The following is a 15,075-nucleotide window of genomic DNA, read 5'->3' as shown; positions in this document are numbered from 1 at the left end:
AGCTGTTAATTAAATTATCGGTAATTTTCTCTACTAATAAATGCGTAAAGGTTTAGTGAGGAATCCTTGCAAAATGTGTTGGAAATTGAAAAAACATAATAATAACAACAAGTAATTGCTTTGTAATAATCATGGTGTTCTATCTTCCTTAACTATGTATGCATACTTCAAGACAAGCATCTTTTAAGTATAAAATTATTGAAGCATTTTGTACATAAACATTGTATATTAATGAAGACAGATTGGAGAAATGCTTAATAAACTTTGCACAACTTCAGAGTAGTCGTGCATATTTTTAGAAGGCTGATTAATCCTTTATCTTAACGCAATCACACTCTGCTGGGAAAACAGCTGATGTTAAGACTAGAAGCAGAATAGAAACAACACATTCTGTTTAAAATACAGACAGGTGGGGATGTGGGTTTTTTAAGTAGTCCAACAGACTGATTTGAGTCAAGTTCAAAATCTATGTAAAATGTGATTCTGGAAAGTGTCAGTAAGCTGAAATGGTAAATACATAAATTAATCAGTTCATTCCACCAAAAGTTTTTGGTGGAAGGCAGGTCTCTATCCCTGGAAATGGTGTAATTATATGTAGCTTTTCTTTATAAGGTATTGAATGGTGCATCATAGCTTGTAAACTCATGGTCTTACTTGTGCCCAGGAGCAGTCAAACTTTGTGAAAGTAGGATTTTCTACCTCAGCTCAATGATCCAGGAAGACAGATCCCACTGAGAGTCACTGTCATACAGCAAGTCAGTTCACCAAGAGTTCTGCTCAAGAATAGGTCATGATTTGCTCACTTCATTGAGTAAACTTTTTCTTGAACTCCATAAGTCCCTGTTTGCAGACAGTTTTGGTATTGGTTGGCAGCTTTGTTTGGAGGTGCCTTCCTTTTTTAATGGTACAGGGTGTTGGAAGAGCCTTCCATGTAGGTGTGAATATACAGGTACAGTATGAGGGTGTTCTGGTCCTCAAGCATAAACTACCTTCACCAATGTAAAATATACCTTTTCTATGAACAGATTGCTATACAGCAACAGGAGGAGTTGCTCTAAAGTGTGTAATTGTACAGTTATCTACAAACAAGGTTGATTGCTTTCAATCTCTACTTGGGAAGAGGGGGAATGACATGGATAAATTTAAGTAACTTATTTGTATGCACGGCTGCATTACTTAAGTGCACAAATTGGAGAGCTGAAACCACGTGGCTGAATAAGATGAAAATCTGATTACTGACAATTAACCTGTTTAGATTACTTCACATTTCAATAAATACACTGATTAAGAAAGACGTAGAATGATGGTATTCTAAAAACAGAGATATCAATTTATCACCATGAATAACATATGCCATTCTGAAGTCCAAAGGTTGTGATGGAAAAAACATTTAACTTCAAGTCATGATGGTCTAGAAGTAAGGAAAACTGTTTCTTTGGATGTAACCAAAAAGGTTTCCCTCTTCCTTTATTCTACTTCCTGCTGGTCTTCCTAATTTTTTTATAGCCAAGTTCTTTTTTTTAATGTCTTTTGGAGAGCTGCGTAGCTTTAATCTTTGTATCTGTGTGTGTGGTTTGTTTTTTGTCTGCGTGTGGGGTTTTTGGTTTGTTTTTATTTTATTTACACTATTCAGTGGATAGTTTTTTCCATTCCTCTTAATTGAAATAAGCATTGTTTTATTTGCTTGGAAGGCACATGTGTTTGGACTGTCTGATTAATCTCTTTAGAAAGGGGCAAATCCTTCTCCCCCCAGCAACTGTTAAAGTGTGACTCCTGAATATCTCATGTTTTTCTATCAAACTATGCATCATATGCCAGTTAACATAAACACCTCAATGGGAGAATGCATCTAGTCTCTTATCTGTAGTCACCCTGTGGTCCTAGTAGCCATAAGATGCTTATCTCTGAGAATAACGTAGCAGCCAATTGGTCTCCTTGTTTCTATTTATGTATCTAGTTCCTGTTTTTATCTGTGAGTTTACATTATATGTTTTTCTTTGTTCACAGTTGTCCCTGTTCATTTTGTTCAGATAATTTTGAATTTAAATGCTGCCCTTCAGTCTGCTTTGAGCCTCTCCAGACACAATGCTGTTTGTACTACTCATTATCCAGCCCTTCAAGCCATCCATGAAAATACTGAATACTGGACCCAAAACAGATTTCTATGAAATCCACTTAATATGCCTCACTGGTGTCACAGTGAACCATTGGTAGCCACCTACCTAGACAGAAAAGTTATCTTAGAAAGGTTTCAGCTAAATCGTGCTATGCCAGATTTTGAATTAGGACTTTCCTGTCCCTCTCGCAGGTAAGATCATGGCCTCTCTTAGCACAGCCTCTCACTGCAGGCAGGCAGACACTCAAAGGCTTTTGAGTGCTTATTGCAGAAAAGAAAGCCACTTGTGTTGCTCTGAGAAGTGCTGTGGGTGGTGGCTTGCTGCCTAGGGCTGGATTTCCAATTTCTGTCCAGAGCAGCAGTGCAGTCATTTCTGGCAGAGATACGAGGAGTTAGTTGTACTGTTCAGTATTCAGTGCTTGGCAAGCTGTCCACTCCCTTCCTGTGGAAAAAGAGATTGAGGCCACTCCAAGATTTTGCATGCTGGACCACATTATCCTACACCTTATTTCCCTGGTGCCTTATTTCCCTGGTGCAGAGCACAGTGAGTGTTTCATGTGACGTTTTCAAAGTCTTGCTAAAGTCAAAATGTGCCATAGTGATGGCCTTATTCCTAACTGTAGAACCTGTTGCAGGGCCCTGTGGGAACATACTTCCATACACTTTTTTTGGTTAGTTTTTCATTTTATGTTTTGATGGCTTTCATGAACGGGGAGTATCTGATAGGTCTACAATATCTTTTCCCCTTGTGTGCCTGCTTGAAAGACAGACTGTATTTCTCTTTTCAAGTCTTTTATAACCTGTCTGGAGGGTGATATCGCTTTACTTGATTTATTATTTCTTTAGGTGTTTGGGGGTGATTTTTTTTTTGTAGGCTGAATTTTCAGTGCTGTACTCTCACCCGTTACTATTATCGTCAACTGTTAGCTGTTCGTCTGCCTGACATTTTAATAAGAATTAAAGCAAAAAAGGTATTTAGCATTTTGCTTTTCTTGGCTTTTCGTTAATATTTTAAAAAATATATCAGTATGTCATTAATCACAAAGTAGTGTCATAAGCAAAACAGAGGAAGTGCAGCCTTACCTTACGAGATATCAAGTGAAGAAGAGTGGATAAGAAGTACCCTTCTCCATGCGAGACTGGCATTAAAGTAAAATACCCTGTTAGTATAGCTGCATTTCAAGAGGGCATAGAAAAATGAGGGGCAAAAGAGAGAACCTGCAAAAATTAGTGCACAGATGAAAATATCTTGAAGACTGAAGGAGTGCAGTGCATTATCTTACCAGAGATTGAGAGGTTATTGATTGTACTCTGCAGATATTTTTAGATAGAACACAAGCTACTAAAAATCTTGTTTTACAAAGAAAGGTGTAACAAGAACCAATTGAATTTAATTTATACCATTTGAAATTTTAGCATAAGACATGATATTTTGACAGTAAGTAAAAATAACTTTTGGAATGTGTTATTTCTCCTTCAAGAGAGATTATGGATTCTCTATACTGAAATATTTTTGTAGTTAAGACTGGATATGTTTGCTAGACATGTTATCATCAGGCACAAAGTCACTCAAGTCATCCGAGTGGTACCTACATGAAAGCTAATGACCTTTGGCTTCAAAATATAATTGTTCTAAGATAAACAGAAGTTAACTGGATAGCTAAGCATGTGTTTCCTTATGTGGAGGCCTTTTATGCCTCTGTGGTGAGCAAGGCAGATTGTTAGAACAACCCCATTAGAACATGTAACCAGTACTAGAGTATATTATGAAGCATCTAAGAAGAAAACAAAATGCAGGCATATCATGGGAGTTAAATGCTGTTGCTTTGAAAATAGCAATGTTAATGTCTGTATTATTGCATTTGCTTGCTGAGAGATCTAATTTTTCTTTTTTTTTTTAAAGCAGCTCATTGAGACAGCAAACTGATGCAACATCTGTATCTTTTCTTTCCCTGCCTTCTTGCTTTAAAAATGTGCAGTACCTAGTTACATTTTACAATTTGTGTGGTTTCCTTTTCTTCCTCCTACAATCCCAAAATATGATTTGGGGTTCTTTTAGAGAGCCTTTTTATAGTTATGACTTATTTCATATGTTACTGCTTCTCCAGTTAGTTTTGAAAGGCTTTCAGACAGAATAAGTTAGCAAGCATGGTAAAATTTCTGTTTTCTGAGGTTATATATCTTATGACTCTCAGAATTTATTTTTCTGAACATAAGTTGCATTTTTTGCTGTGGATACACATTTTCAAGAAAGAGAGACACAGAATGAATCTCTACCATTCAGTAAGTTTGCTGGAATGGTAGTGCACTGCTCAAATACAATGGAATATTAAATTATCAGAAGTTTTAATAAGCATGTGACTGATCAGTCAGAGCTTAATGCTAATTTAACCTTTTTGTTCCGTGATCCTGTATCGTATCTTTCACTAAAAACATCAGCAATTAGTAGTGGTACACAATACAAGTTTAAAGGAACAAGTTTGGGTAAGAGAACAAGCCTTGCCTCAGTGACTCAGAGCTCAGTGTGATAGGATATAGCCTTTTAGGCAGTGTTTCTTGAAGGTATAAATTTAGAAAAGACTGATCAACGTGAAGAGGGAGCTCCCTGTGCCAAGCAAGGCCAGGTATCTCTGCAGTACATTACAGTCAAAGCATTTAATGTCTCCTCATCTTCAAATAATTTTTAGGCTTTTAGGTGCACAGCTACTAAAACCATGCTGCTGAAGGTGTGGTTGCGTCTTGGTCATCAAATTGTTACTCTTGTCATTAAACTGCAAAAGGTATAAAAAAAATACATGACTTGCATACTCTCAGCTTAATATTTAGCGGATGACCTCCTTTGACAATTGCTCTCCAAATGTTGGAGTGAACCAGAGCGCACCTCTAAGAGTTGGAAACCATTTTCAAGGTGATCACCATACAATATCCAAAGCATTTAATGTAATTTGTCCTGGAACATGGGACATCTCTGATGAGCCTCATTGGAAAGCAGTTGTGACAAATGACCTAAAGTCTTGGAAATGGCAAAAAGGGAAATGGAAGTTATAATTTGATTTATAACGGGTTTTGTTAGTTGAAGTACTTTTTTACGTATAAATGAATAAATCACTGCAATGCTGAGGGAAAAAAAAAAACCAAAACCAACAAACCCCAGCCCACAAGTTACATGTAGGATGTTTCGTTTATTTGTTTTAACTGAAGGCCAGGTTAAAGATTTGGAAATGCACAGTAGGTTTGTTGTGGGACTTTGTTTGTTTGTTTTTTAAAAGACATTTCTCTGGTCAGTTTCTTTTTGTAGAAGATTTATGATGCTAAATTAGCGCTATATTACAAACCATGACAAATCAGATGAATAAAGAAAATTGAATTTGCTAACCTTTAATCATGTATAAAAACAGCATAAAATTTCGAAAGATTGAACTCTGGTATGTACTGTTATTTCCTTGCATAATTGAGTTACAGAAATATCGCAGGTGTCTGTTAAGTTTCTTCCTGAGCTTTGCAGTATTCCAGTAAGCATAAATATATTAGTCCCACAGAAAGCTGTGATTGCCGTGTTGTTCTTACAGTTAAACTCTGGGTTGTAATGGTGATTCAGTACCTGCCTTGTCTTAATATAACAAATGTTGCACTTACAACCCTGCATTCCACTTTGGTTTAGATTTGTCCTTTCAAGTTTCTGAAGAGTTATTTCCAACAGGGAGTTAATTTGTTGTAGAAGTTTGGTTCTCATTTTGCATTTGACATAGAATTTTCATAAATTTTAGTGTGAATGATGGTGTTAGTATCTCCAGAGGTACTCACCAAATGAGTTTATTTTTATTTTCAGTGTATAAAAGAATTATGTTCACTGCTGCTTAACCAGTCCCTTCTGCTGCCATCCCTGAAACTGCTGGTAGAAAGCAAAGATCAAGATCTTCACGCTGTGGCACTGGAGCAGATAACAGCTGTTGCTAAGGTATGAGCAGTTGAATTAACCACCTTTCAGAGTTCGAGGTAATAAATTGGCTCTTTTATCTTCATACAGTAAGCAGAGACTATTGAGACCCTTATCATTATAAAAAGTTTCCACAGCTATTGTCTCCACGGTGAGTAGTAACACAGGGCTACTAAGATCTTTTATATATATTTGAGGTGATTAAAACTCATAGTACTTCCTTTATCTAATACGGTATTTTGAGTCAGTGTGGTAGAGCAGAAATTATTCTGTTATATAAAGTAGATTGTTATCTCTGTTAATATTTTAGCACTTTGGGTTTTTTTAAAGTGATAATAGTACAGCAGATGAGTTTGTTTCTGGCAAACCTGGCAGTTTATATACACGTGGAGAGCTGTTACATCATGGGTTCTTGTTGTGGAAAAGTTGAAATGCAAGATGGTATGTTTGGGGACTTTCATGCAATTCTAAACAGGTTTTGTTTGATACTGTAGCAAAGTTTCTAGGGGAAAAAAACCACCTAAAGGCTATCTTGTTTTCTTTGGACAAGAACTAACAGACATGACTGTAGTTTTCATGTTATATAAAGTTACATTACTCCCCTCCCATATTAACTTCAATTAAGAAGGAATAACTAAAAAGATGAAAGCTAGTCTCCTAGACAAAAGCATTATATTTTTATCTTATCTTTTGAAAACTGAGCTGTGTTTAAAACTTCTTGAAGCTCTTAATTGAACTTGTGCGTGTACAACTTGACTTCCTTAGAGTGTATGTTAGCTATGGCTTATGATCTGGCATTCTACCACAACAAAAGAGAAGGGAGGTATTGTCTGAGACCTTTATATGAAAGGGAATGGCTTTCTTGTCTGGCTAAATTAACTGCATTGAACATTTCCAGAATTATAATATCTAAGTAAAAAAAACCTCATCTCTAATATTTCCCAGCTGCACCATATCTTAAGGAGCTCTTGGTTGCGTATTTCAATATAAAATAACAATTTGTCATAAATTTCCCATCTGCTACTTCAAAATGAAACTGCCCATATGGGAACAAAAATGGAACTGTGTATATCTTTTAAAAATAAGCATCCCCAAACACAAAAGCTTTTAAATTGTGAATTGTAGGAATTCAGATTGAAATTGTAATTCTTTTCCAAGATGCACAAAAGTGGCAAACATGCCCCTATTTCTGCATAAGCCTTCTAGGGCAGGCCCTCTGCTCTAGTTATATGAATGATAAAAATTTTTCAGATTCCTTGGTTGCAACAAATGGTGCAATCCTATTCCCTACTTTCACACCATCTTCTGTTGCCTAGAAAAGATAATTCTACATCCTGCTCTTACCCTGGATTCTCCCTTAAGTCTGTCCTCCTCATTTATTCCTGCTTATGTGCTGTGTCTCCTTATTATGCCACACATTGTATTCCAGAATCTTTATCTTTTTGTAACCATTGAATACTTTGAGAAAGGATTTATCTCCTTTCTAGAACACAGCAGTGAGGACCAGCCAGAGAAGCAACAGATCTGGAAGCACAGGCTCCATCTCAGACACTGCTATTTTTCCTTCCAAAGGACTTGGTTACCAAAATAGATGAAGTACCAGCTTTTTTAACCTGTTCTCTATGAACATTTAAAATGGTAGCATGGAAGATGGCAGGGTGTATCATACATAATACGTATCTGCTTGTATGAAATTTCCAATGCCATAGTTGGCATCCAATATGAACTTGGAGTATTTCCTAGTTCAGTTTGGCATTTTCAGTAAAGAACCACAGGTTTTTATGAAGATGTGCCTGTTCCCTTTTCTTTATATAAATAAACCACAAATTTTATGCAGAACATAATTTTATAAATATTAATCACCAATATAATAATCTCTGAATTTTTTTGATAGTTTTCTTTTACCACCTGCAATTTCAGATTGTGTCTGCAAAACAAGGCTTTTTTTGTAACTGTTTTTAAACAAGAAGTTCTCACTGAAAAGCAAGCAGAGATCTGATGGATGTATGCACTTTCTCACTTACATGTTCTTGTTAACCTTTCAAAACTGACTTTTTTGTTATGGTGGAAGCTGCTGTGTGACTCGCTCTGAAGCTTGCCAGTGGGAATTTGTGTCCAAGTACATTATATTTAACTAATTTTAAAGCATAATTCTGCGTAGTAGCACTTTCTGAATGGTTACTGATTGTATTGCTCTCGTAACTGCCCTTTTTGTTCTAAAATGCTACAACTTTTGGTTTTGTACACCCTAGGTTGGTTACTTTATGTTGGAGTTTTGAGACCAGGAACCATATTATCTTTTTACTAATATAAAGCACTTTGTACACCTGTGCAGGCGTAAATAATTTTCTTTTTGGCTGCCTTATGCAGGAGACAGCTTGATAAGCTGTTCTAATTTTTCCTTTTAAGTTCATGACTAATTTGAGTGCATAGTTCTGTAAGACTGCTAAATAACTTAGAAGTTTCAGAACATTTAGCTTTGGTCTAATGCTTCATCCTAAGTCAATGAAAATTTACTTATTGACTTCATTACATTGGGCAAAGAGCTTAGCCAGTACCTTGAATGTAACATTCCACTGCCAGTGTTAGAAAAGCAACTAGTACAGAAGAGTGCCATGCTAAATTTAAAAGCTGTTCTTCCGTTGTTTGGAAAAGTATCTCTTACTCCTTGTTGTATATGCATCTCTTATGATTACATTAGTTGGTGTTGTACTAAAAGTGCATATATTGCTTAGCTGTGTCAATGTTGTTTCTCCAGTATAATTTTGTATGCATACTATTTGCGTTTTAAAAACAGTATTCGGCCTGTTAATGTTCTTTGTAGAATTCTTAATGAATTTTTCATAGGAAGCCCATTTCTGCTTACATTAAACAGGAAAAGGACAAATAACACCTGGCAAAGGGAAAACATAGCCATTGATTCCCTGACATAATGCAAACACGGCTCACAAACATGGCTGTGAGAAAAATACAGCACTGGCTTGCTGATACGATGTATTAGTTAGCCATTTGTTGTATGTTGCTGACAGCTTTATGGATGTTTACAGTTAAGGATGATGCTGAAGTGCTGATACTAAGAATTGTATAGCTTTTGCCTGTAATAAAACAACCAAGATTTTTGTGTAAGCTTTTTTGGAATTGCAGACCTCTCTTTTTATTGCGTATCTTTTTATAAACTGTCACTTGTCTTTTTTGGGTAACAGAAATAACTATACTTACTCTGTGGTGTGTGAATAATTTTAAAAATTGGTTTCCTTAAATAAGTTTATTACTGCCAATAGGGCTCAGTTTGCTCTTAAGAGTCAGATTGTTTTTGGGAAGGGTTTCAGTGTTGTCTGTTCACTGGGTTATCTTCAAAAGTGATTTTTATACTTCTGACAGAGCAAGTAAATATTCTGTTACCTGTTGGTAGTTGTACTGTTAAAACAGCTTACTAATGGGGCTTAATATAATCAGCGAAAATACTTCTTCAGTCAAGGCTTTAATAGAAATTAGAGCTAGATTTTTTTTTTTAGTTAATCTAAAACAATACCTTAGCTCCATTTGCATACTATACTTTAGATGATGAAGTACTGATACCACCTTTGCAACATGATTTATTGAAAAATTTAATATGAAAAATCATAAAGAATGTGAAATAATGGAATTTCCAGTGTTCTCCAGTGTCTTATGCCATTTGTGGCTACTCACTTGATGTGGCTTACCTTTTAAAAGAAATCTTGTTGCATTATGTGTATATAAGCTAATGTAAGCTAACAGTAATTATGGTGAAATATCTTTCTTTAGTTTGTTTTTTCTAGACTTTATTTATAATCTCTCTGTTTTCTTCTCTCCCCATATTTATTTGTCCTATAGCTGTAGACTCCAATAAGAAAATAAACAAAAAGCATTTTTATCTCCAGTAGTAGCAGAGAGCTAATATTTAGGGAAGTAGCAGGTTCAGTTCTTTTCTGCTGTTACATCAGCAGCAGCTCTTATCTTCCCATTAGTATCCATATTTCTTAATGAATGGATTTTATAATGCATAAGTTATGGATGAAATACTGTCTGTTTGCTAATAGCAGAATCTCTAGATCCCTGCACAAACAATGCTGATGGGGAATTGCCCAGACCCCAACTTGCCTCTTAGTTAAGCAAAAGATAACACCTGACCTGCTCTTGCTTATCTGAATTTCTCACTGTAGGAGGAGGGGTTCCCCCCCCGCCCCCGCAAGATATGCTGCATCATAGCAAGTATAAGTACATTGGCCGTGTAGGCTGTATTAGCAAGCAGAAAGAACACTGGATGCTGATATGCATTCATGATCATGTGGATTTGTGGAGGCCTCAGTGATTTATAAGTGAAGCCTTTTACATGTCTTAAGTTCCTCTTCCGAGTGCGTCAGAAGAGGTGCCACCTGTAGCAAAACGGATCTTCACCGACCTATTTCACACACAGGCTTTCTTAAAACCTGCAGGCTCCCTGTCTCTGCACGCCCAGGGGACCTGCTGCCTTGGTAGAGCTGACGCCTCAAGCCTGAGCCTATTTGCAGTTCATAATATTAGTGTGCTGATGGCAAAGCCCCAGGCAGGCATGCTTAGCCCTTACTAATTATGCACTGACAGCACCAAGTTCAGTGTAAGACACAAACTGCCATTCTGATTCAGAAATACAGCAATCAGCGCAGGGGTCAGTACAGGCTGTGCAGGGGAACAGCTTGAATCCCCCACCCTCTCTAAAAGCAGCACTTAGCAGTCTGGGATGAGGCTTCTTCCCATCCTGCTGAAGATGTGCAGAAAGAGTTTAGGGCTCGTGGAGAAAGAGCGTAAGTGGGTCCTCACTTCTGTTGACAGAAACCTTGCTCTGAGACGTGGTTTTCCATCTGTAGATGCAGATCCATTTATAAATTCTGCATGAAAGAGACATTTGATAAAATGCACAGGCCTTATTTGAAGCAGAGTGCCGTAGCGCTGCTTCAGTAGAAATGAGTACATCTGTTGCAATAATCTGTTTCTATACCATCTCACTTTCTAGATGAATATGTATGTCTCTAGCAGGGAAGGGTATTGATCATCACAGTCTAAAGGAGTGAGCTAGTCAACAGAGATACTGCATGAATGCTTACATCTTGAAAGCAGATTTCAGCCAAAACCCAAAGAGATATGTAAGTCAAAGGAAAAAAAGTTTGGAGTTCCTCTCCTCAGTGTAATTAACTCCATTAGTTCTTTTACTTGTACATGTGTGCATTGTGTGCGGGCATCATGCTAAATCTGCGCTGTCAAATCCTACTGAAGGAGAAATGGATATGAAAAACTAAAGCTGCTCCCATTTAAGCCTTCCAGAAGTAACACATTTTACACCAATGAAAAATTTAGCACCCTTAGCATGGAAGTCTAGATGGGCATAATGATTTTTCTCCATTATATAGACTCTGAGTTTGTCATTATTGTGGTTTATAGTTTATTCACATGTTCACACAATATGGAAAGTGCTTGTGTGTTCATTTGTGCGGAAGACACTTGCACTTCTGAGACTTGCTTAAACTGCAGTCAGCTGCATCCCATATTGCTGGAACAGTGTTTCTGGGATCAGCGATAAACTTTGGTGGAACCAGTGTTTTAAGGCTTAGTTAGGGTCTTGGGATAGCAAGGGCTTTTCATATGCAGGCAGATCAGTGACTCATTGATAAGATCCTACCTCTGCTGTCTGCCCAGAAGCAGCAGCTTTTTAACACAGGAATGGTAACGTTGCTTTTTAGTAGTTGTCTTAATTGGATGTTTCAACTAATGTTTATGTGCAAAAAAGATCCTTCTTCTAAAAGAATTTGTTGTTACTTCAGAGGAAGTTCTTTCCCCTGAAGCTAGCTGCAGATTTCTTACCCACTTCAGTGCAAGGAGCTACCTGGTATTTCCTCATGAACTCTGTGTTCTTCTACATGGAAATGTAATGGTGATTCCTCCAAATAAGATGCCAAACCTTGGGAGTCTTGGAATTCCATGCATTCAAGAGAAAATCACGTACTTTTGCTGATACATGCTTTGAACATCCTGTTTCTGGTTTGACTACCTGTATAGGAAAATGGGAGGGAGTAGTCTCCCGCAGTAGATGATCCATGTTAAATGGCGTGCTTGATATCTCACAGTGTTATGTGTCTTGAGTAGGTAAGAGTTGTTTTGGTTCGTTGGTTGGTTGGGTTTATTTGTTTTGTTTTGGTTTTTTTGTTGTTTGTTTGTTTTTACCAGGACATTTGGTTTTCTAGACTAATAGATTATTGTTCTGTTCGATCTTTCTGGAAAATAATTACAAAACCCACCCCACAAGTGCAAACTGACACTGTTACATGTTACTAAGAAATGGGTGTGGAAACTTTGTGGGACAGAGAATCGGGTTATAAGGAGTGCTTGTTGCAGCGTGCAGCAGCGCAAGGGGTCGATGGAGCACATTGCACATGATTATGGGAAAGCAAAGCTCTGCGCTGTTTCACTTTGAACTAAAACAGAGAGACAAGGAAACTTTAAATGCTGTCCTGAAATGCATCAGGGTTGAAAATTTTGTGATGCTAATTAGGTTAAAAATTGCTTAATTTCAACTGTCAAGTCTCAGTTCCAAATCTAGCCACATTCTGTAGTCCTGTGTAGCAGTTTAATTGGTCTTCAAGGGTACCAAATCACTGGATCAGAGAGTCTTCATTGCTTGCTGGTACCAACCATGTAAGATAATACATCAATTTTACAGAAAATAAAACCAGAAGCTAATCAGACAGATTTTTTTTTTTTTTTTAACTGAGAGGTTGTTTTGTGAATGTAGCATAATTTGATTAATTTATTTCTAACTTGATAGGATATAGTCATTGAAAACTGACTATTATCTATCCCTCCTTTGGCCAGTATATTTTTTTATTGCACTTCTTGAAGTGGTAAGTCACCTAAGCTGATTAAAACAACACTGCATTTCAGGGAACCCAGGAAAGACATGTCAAGATCAACAGAAATAGAATTTGAAGTATTCTGTAGTGTTATTCGTAAGGCTATAGACAAGACTTTCAAGAGGATACTTGCTCTCAAGGAACCACATTTTTCTGAGGCATCCAGGGTGTCTCACAGAGGAAGCAGCTCTGTACTCTACATCTTTTAAGAATGTTTCCTTCTAAAAGTTGTATTCTTCTGAAAATCTCATTCTTTCTGTGAATGCTGAAACTCTGGGAAATCTCGCTGGGTCTGCAAATGTTGCCTATCATATTAATATGTGGTATGTAACATACTGTATTAATATAAGGTGACCAAAAATTAATACACTCTCTGCTCTGACCTTCCTCAGAGTGTCATTCTTGATATGGAGGTAAGTGGCGTAGTCTGTTCTGCACTGGGGCTAAGAACTTGTGAAAAGTCTATAAAGCTGTTCTTTAAATCCTAGCCAGGTTGCTAAGCATCCTTATTGCCTGATTTTATGCAGGTCAAATATTTACATTATTGTGACAGAAACTATTAAAGACATACCTTTACATTTTCCGACATATGCAAAGCATGTATCCCTGTTGTTAATCCGTGTGGAATACTCATCTCTCTTTCAAGGTCGTGCTGTGCAGTTAGAACAGTCATGACATGTTCTGGTTGATGGATGTATCTGGTAGTTTTTAATTACTTTAGATTTTTCTTTCTTCATAGGTTGATGATTTCAATTGCGATGCTGAAATACTTACCTTGCTCCTCAATGCCAAATTAGTGGTGAAGTGCATATCTACTGCTTTCTATCCTCACCTTATTGACCACTTACTGGCTAACCACGGAGAGGGAGGCTGGGATGTAGAGGAAATAGCAAAACAACTTAAAGAAGCAGGGTTCAATGCAGAGGCCGGGTCCCTCTTGATGTCTCATCGAGGGACTCATCCAGCACTCAGGACTTTCACTACTGCCCTCCAGGCTATTCAGCATTGGATCTAAAAATGCTGGATTTATGCATTTGTCTGCCTTTTTGCTGGAGATCTTGCACAAAAGGGAGAAATTGTTGTTCTAGTGAAGTAACATAGTTATTACCTATGTTTTGTACAAAATAAGAACAGCACACTTGCAGTGTGTTCTGGTTTCTCTGTCGCAGCTGAAATAAGGACACAGTGAATTCCCATATACTTTTAATAGTTTAAAAAAATTATTGGTGTGGATCGTATCATTCTGTTATGACTAGCAAAGCGTTGAATCTGGTAATCCTTTCAGATCGAAGTGTTAAATGGTTACACGCTGACATATAAATGAAACATTAGTAAGCTGGCAGTTTATATAGACTTTGTCTTAATTTCTGTAATTTACTCTTGTCATAATGTAAAGCTAATGTAAAAATATAACTATAAAGATATATGGTGCAAAAAAGAAATCACAATGAAGAATAATTTCTGAGAATTTCAAAAGCTTAAAATTTGGTATTGTGCAATGTTGCTATCCAGCTTTTGTTTGCAATAAATAAAATATTTTACATTCATTGTGGACTCTTTTCTTTCCTCCTTTTAGACAGCTAAATGTTTTCTTTATATGGCCCCTTCTTCTGTAATTCCTGCCTCTCCTTAGCGATGCTTAGTCATAAGGACAAGCTGAATTTTTCTGTGCTTGAAGACAGTTCTAGTCTTTGAGGCTTTTCTCTCCACAATTTGGGAAGCGCCATCTCAAATCCTAAGCACTTGTTGATACCTTTTGTGAATACACTTTCAAAGTATTTTACTTACATTTTTCCTGAGTTCTGAAAAATTCCCTAAGTGTGTGTTTATTTCCAAATGTCTGTCTGTCTTAATAAGGCAACGTGTTTCTGATTGTTTTCAGAGTTGTTGGGGTTTTTTTAACAAGGGGACTGTCTGTTTATTACACTGCATTACCAGAAGGGTTTGATGTTACCATGTGTTTACAGGAATTTGTTATTAAAAATAGTCTGTAAATGTTTTGCCTAATCTAGTGTTCAGATCTGATGTTGATGTAATAATGTACAGAAACATTATATGTATTATCCATGAGATACTTGTTAGAAGCAATCTCTAGAGGTAGTGTAATCTAACCTCCT

The 15,075-nt window shown here is 36.9% G+C and overlaps 1 protein-coding gene across 1 annotated transcript in view; it reads left to right on the top strand.

Annotated features, from left to right (window-relative positions):
* The window catches only part of NBAS (NBAS subunit of NRZ tethering complex), a 183,678-nt gene extending 169,173 nt beyond the window's left edge, over nt 1-14,505 (top strand). The window contains exons 51-52 of the mRNA XM_055713511.1: nt 5,946-6,074; nt 13,698-14,505. Of these exons, the coding sequence (XP_055569486.1) occupies nt 5,946-6,074; nt 13,698-13,973 (405 nt within the window). The 3' untranslated portion in view covers nt 13,974-14,505. The remainder of the gene's footprint in view (nt 1-5,945; nt 6,075-13,697) is intronic.
* The last annotated feature ends 570 nt before the right edge of the window (nt 14,506-15,075 follow it).

This window comes from Falco cherrug, chromosome 6, assembly GCF_023634085.1.
Source record: "Falco cherrug isolate bFalChe1 chromosome 6, bFalChe1.pri, whole genome shotgun sequence".
NCBI lineage: Eukaryota > Metazoa > Chordata > Aves > Falconiformes > Falconidae > Falco > Falco cherrug.
The sequence above is the reverse complement of the archived record's forward strand: the minus strand, read 5'-3'. Positions and strand labels throughout refer to the sequence as shown.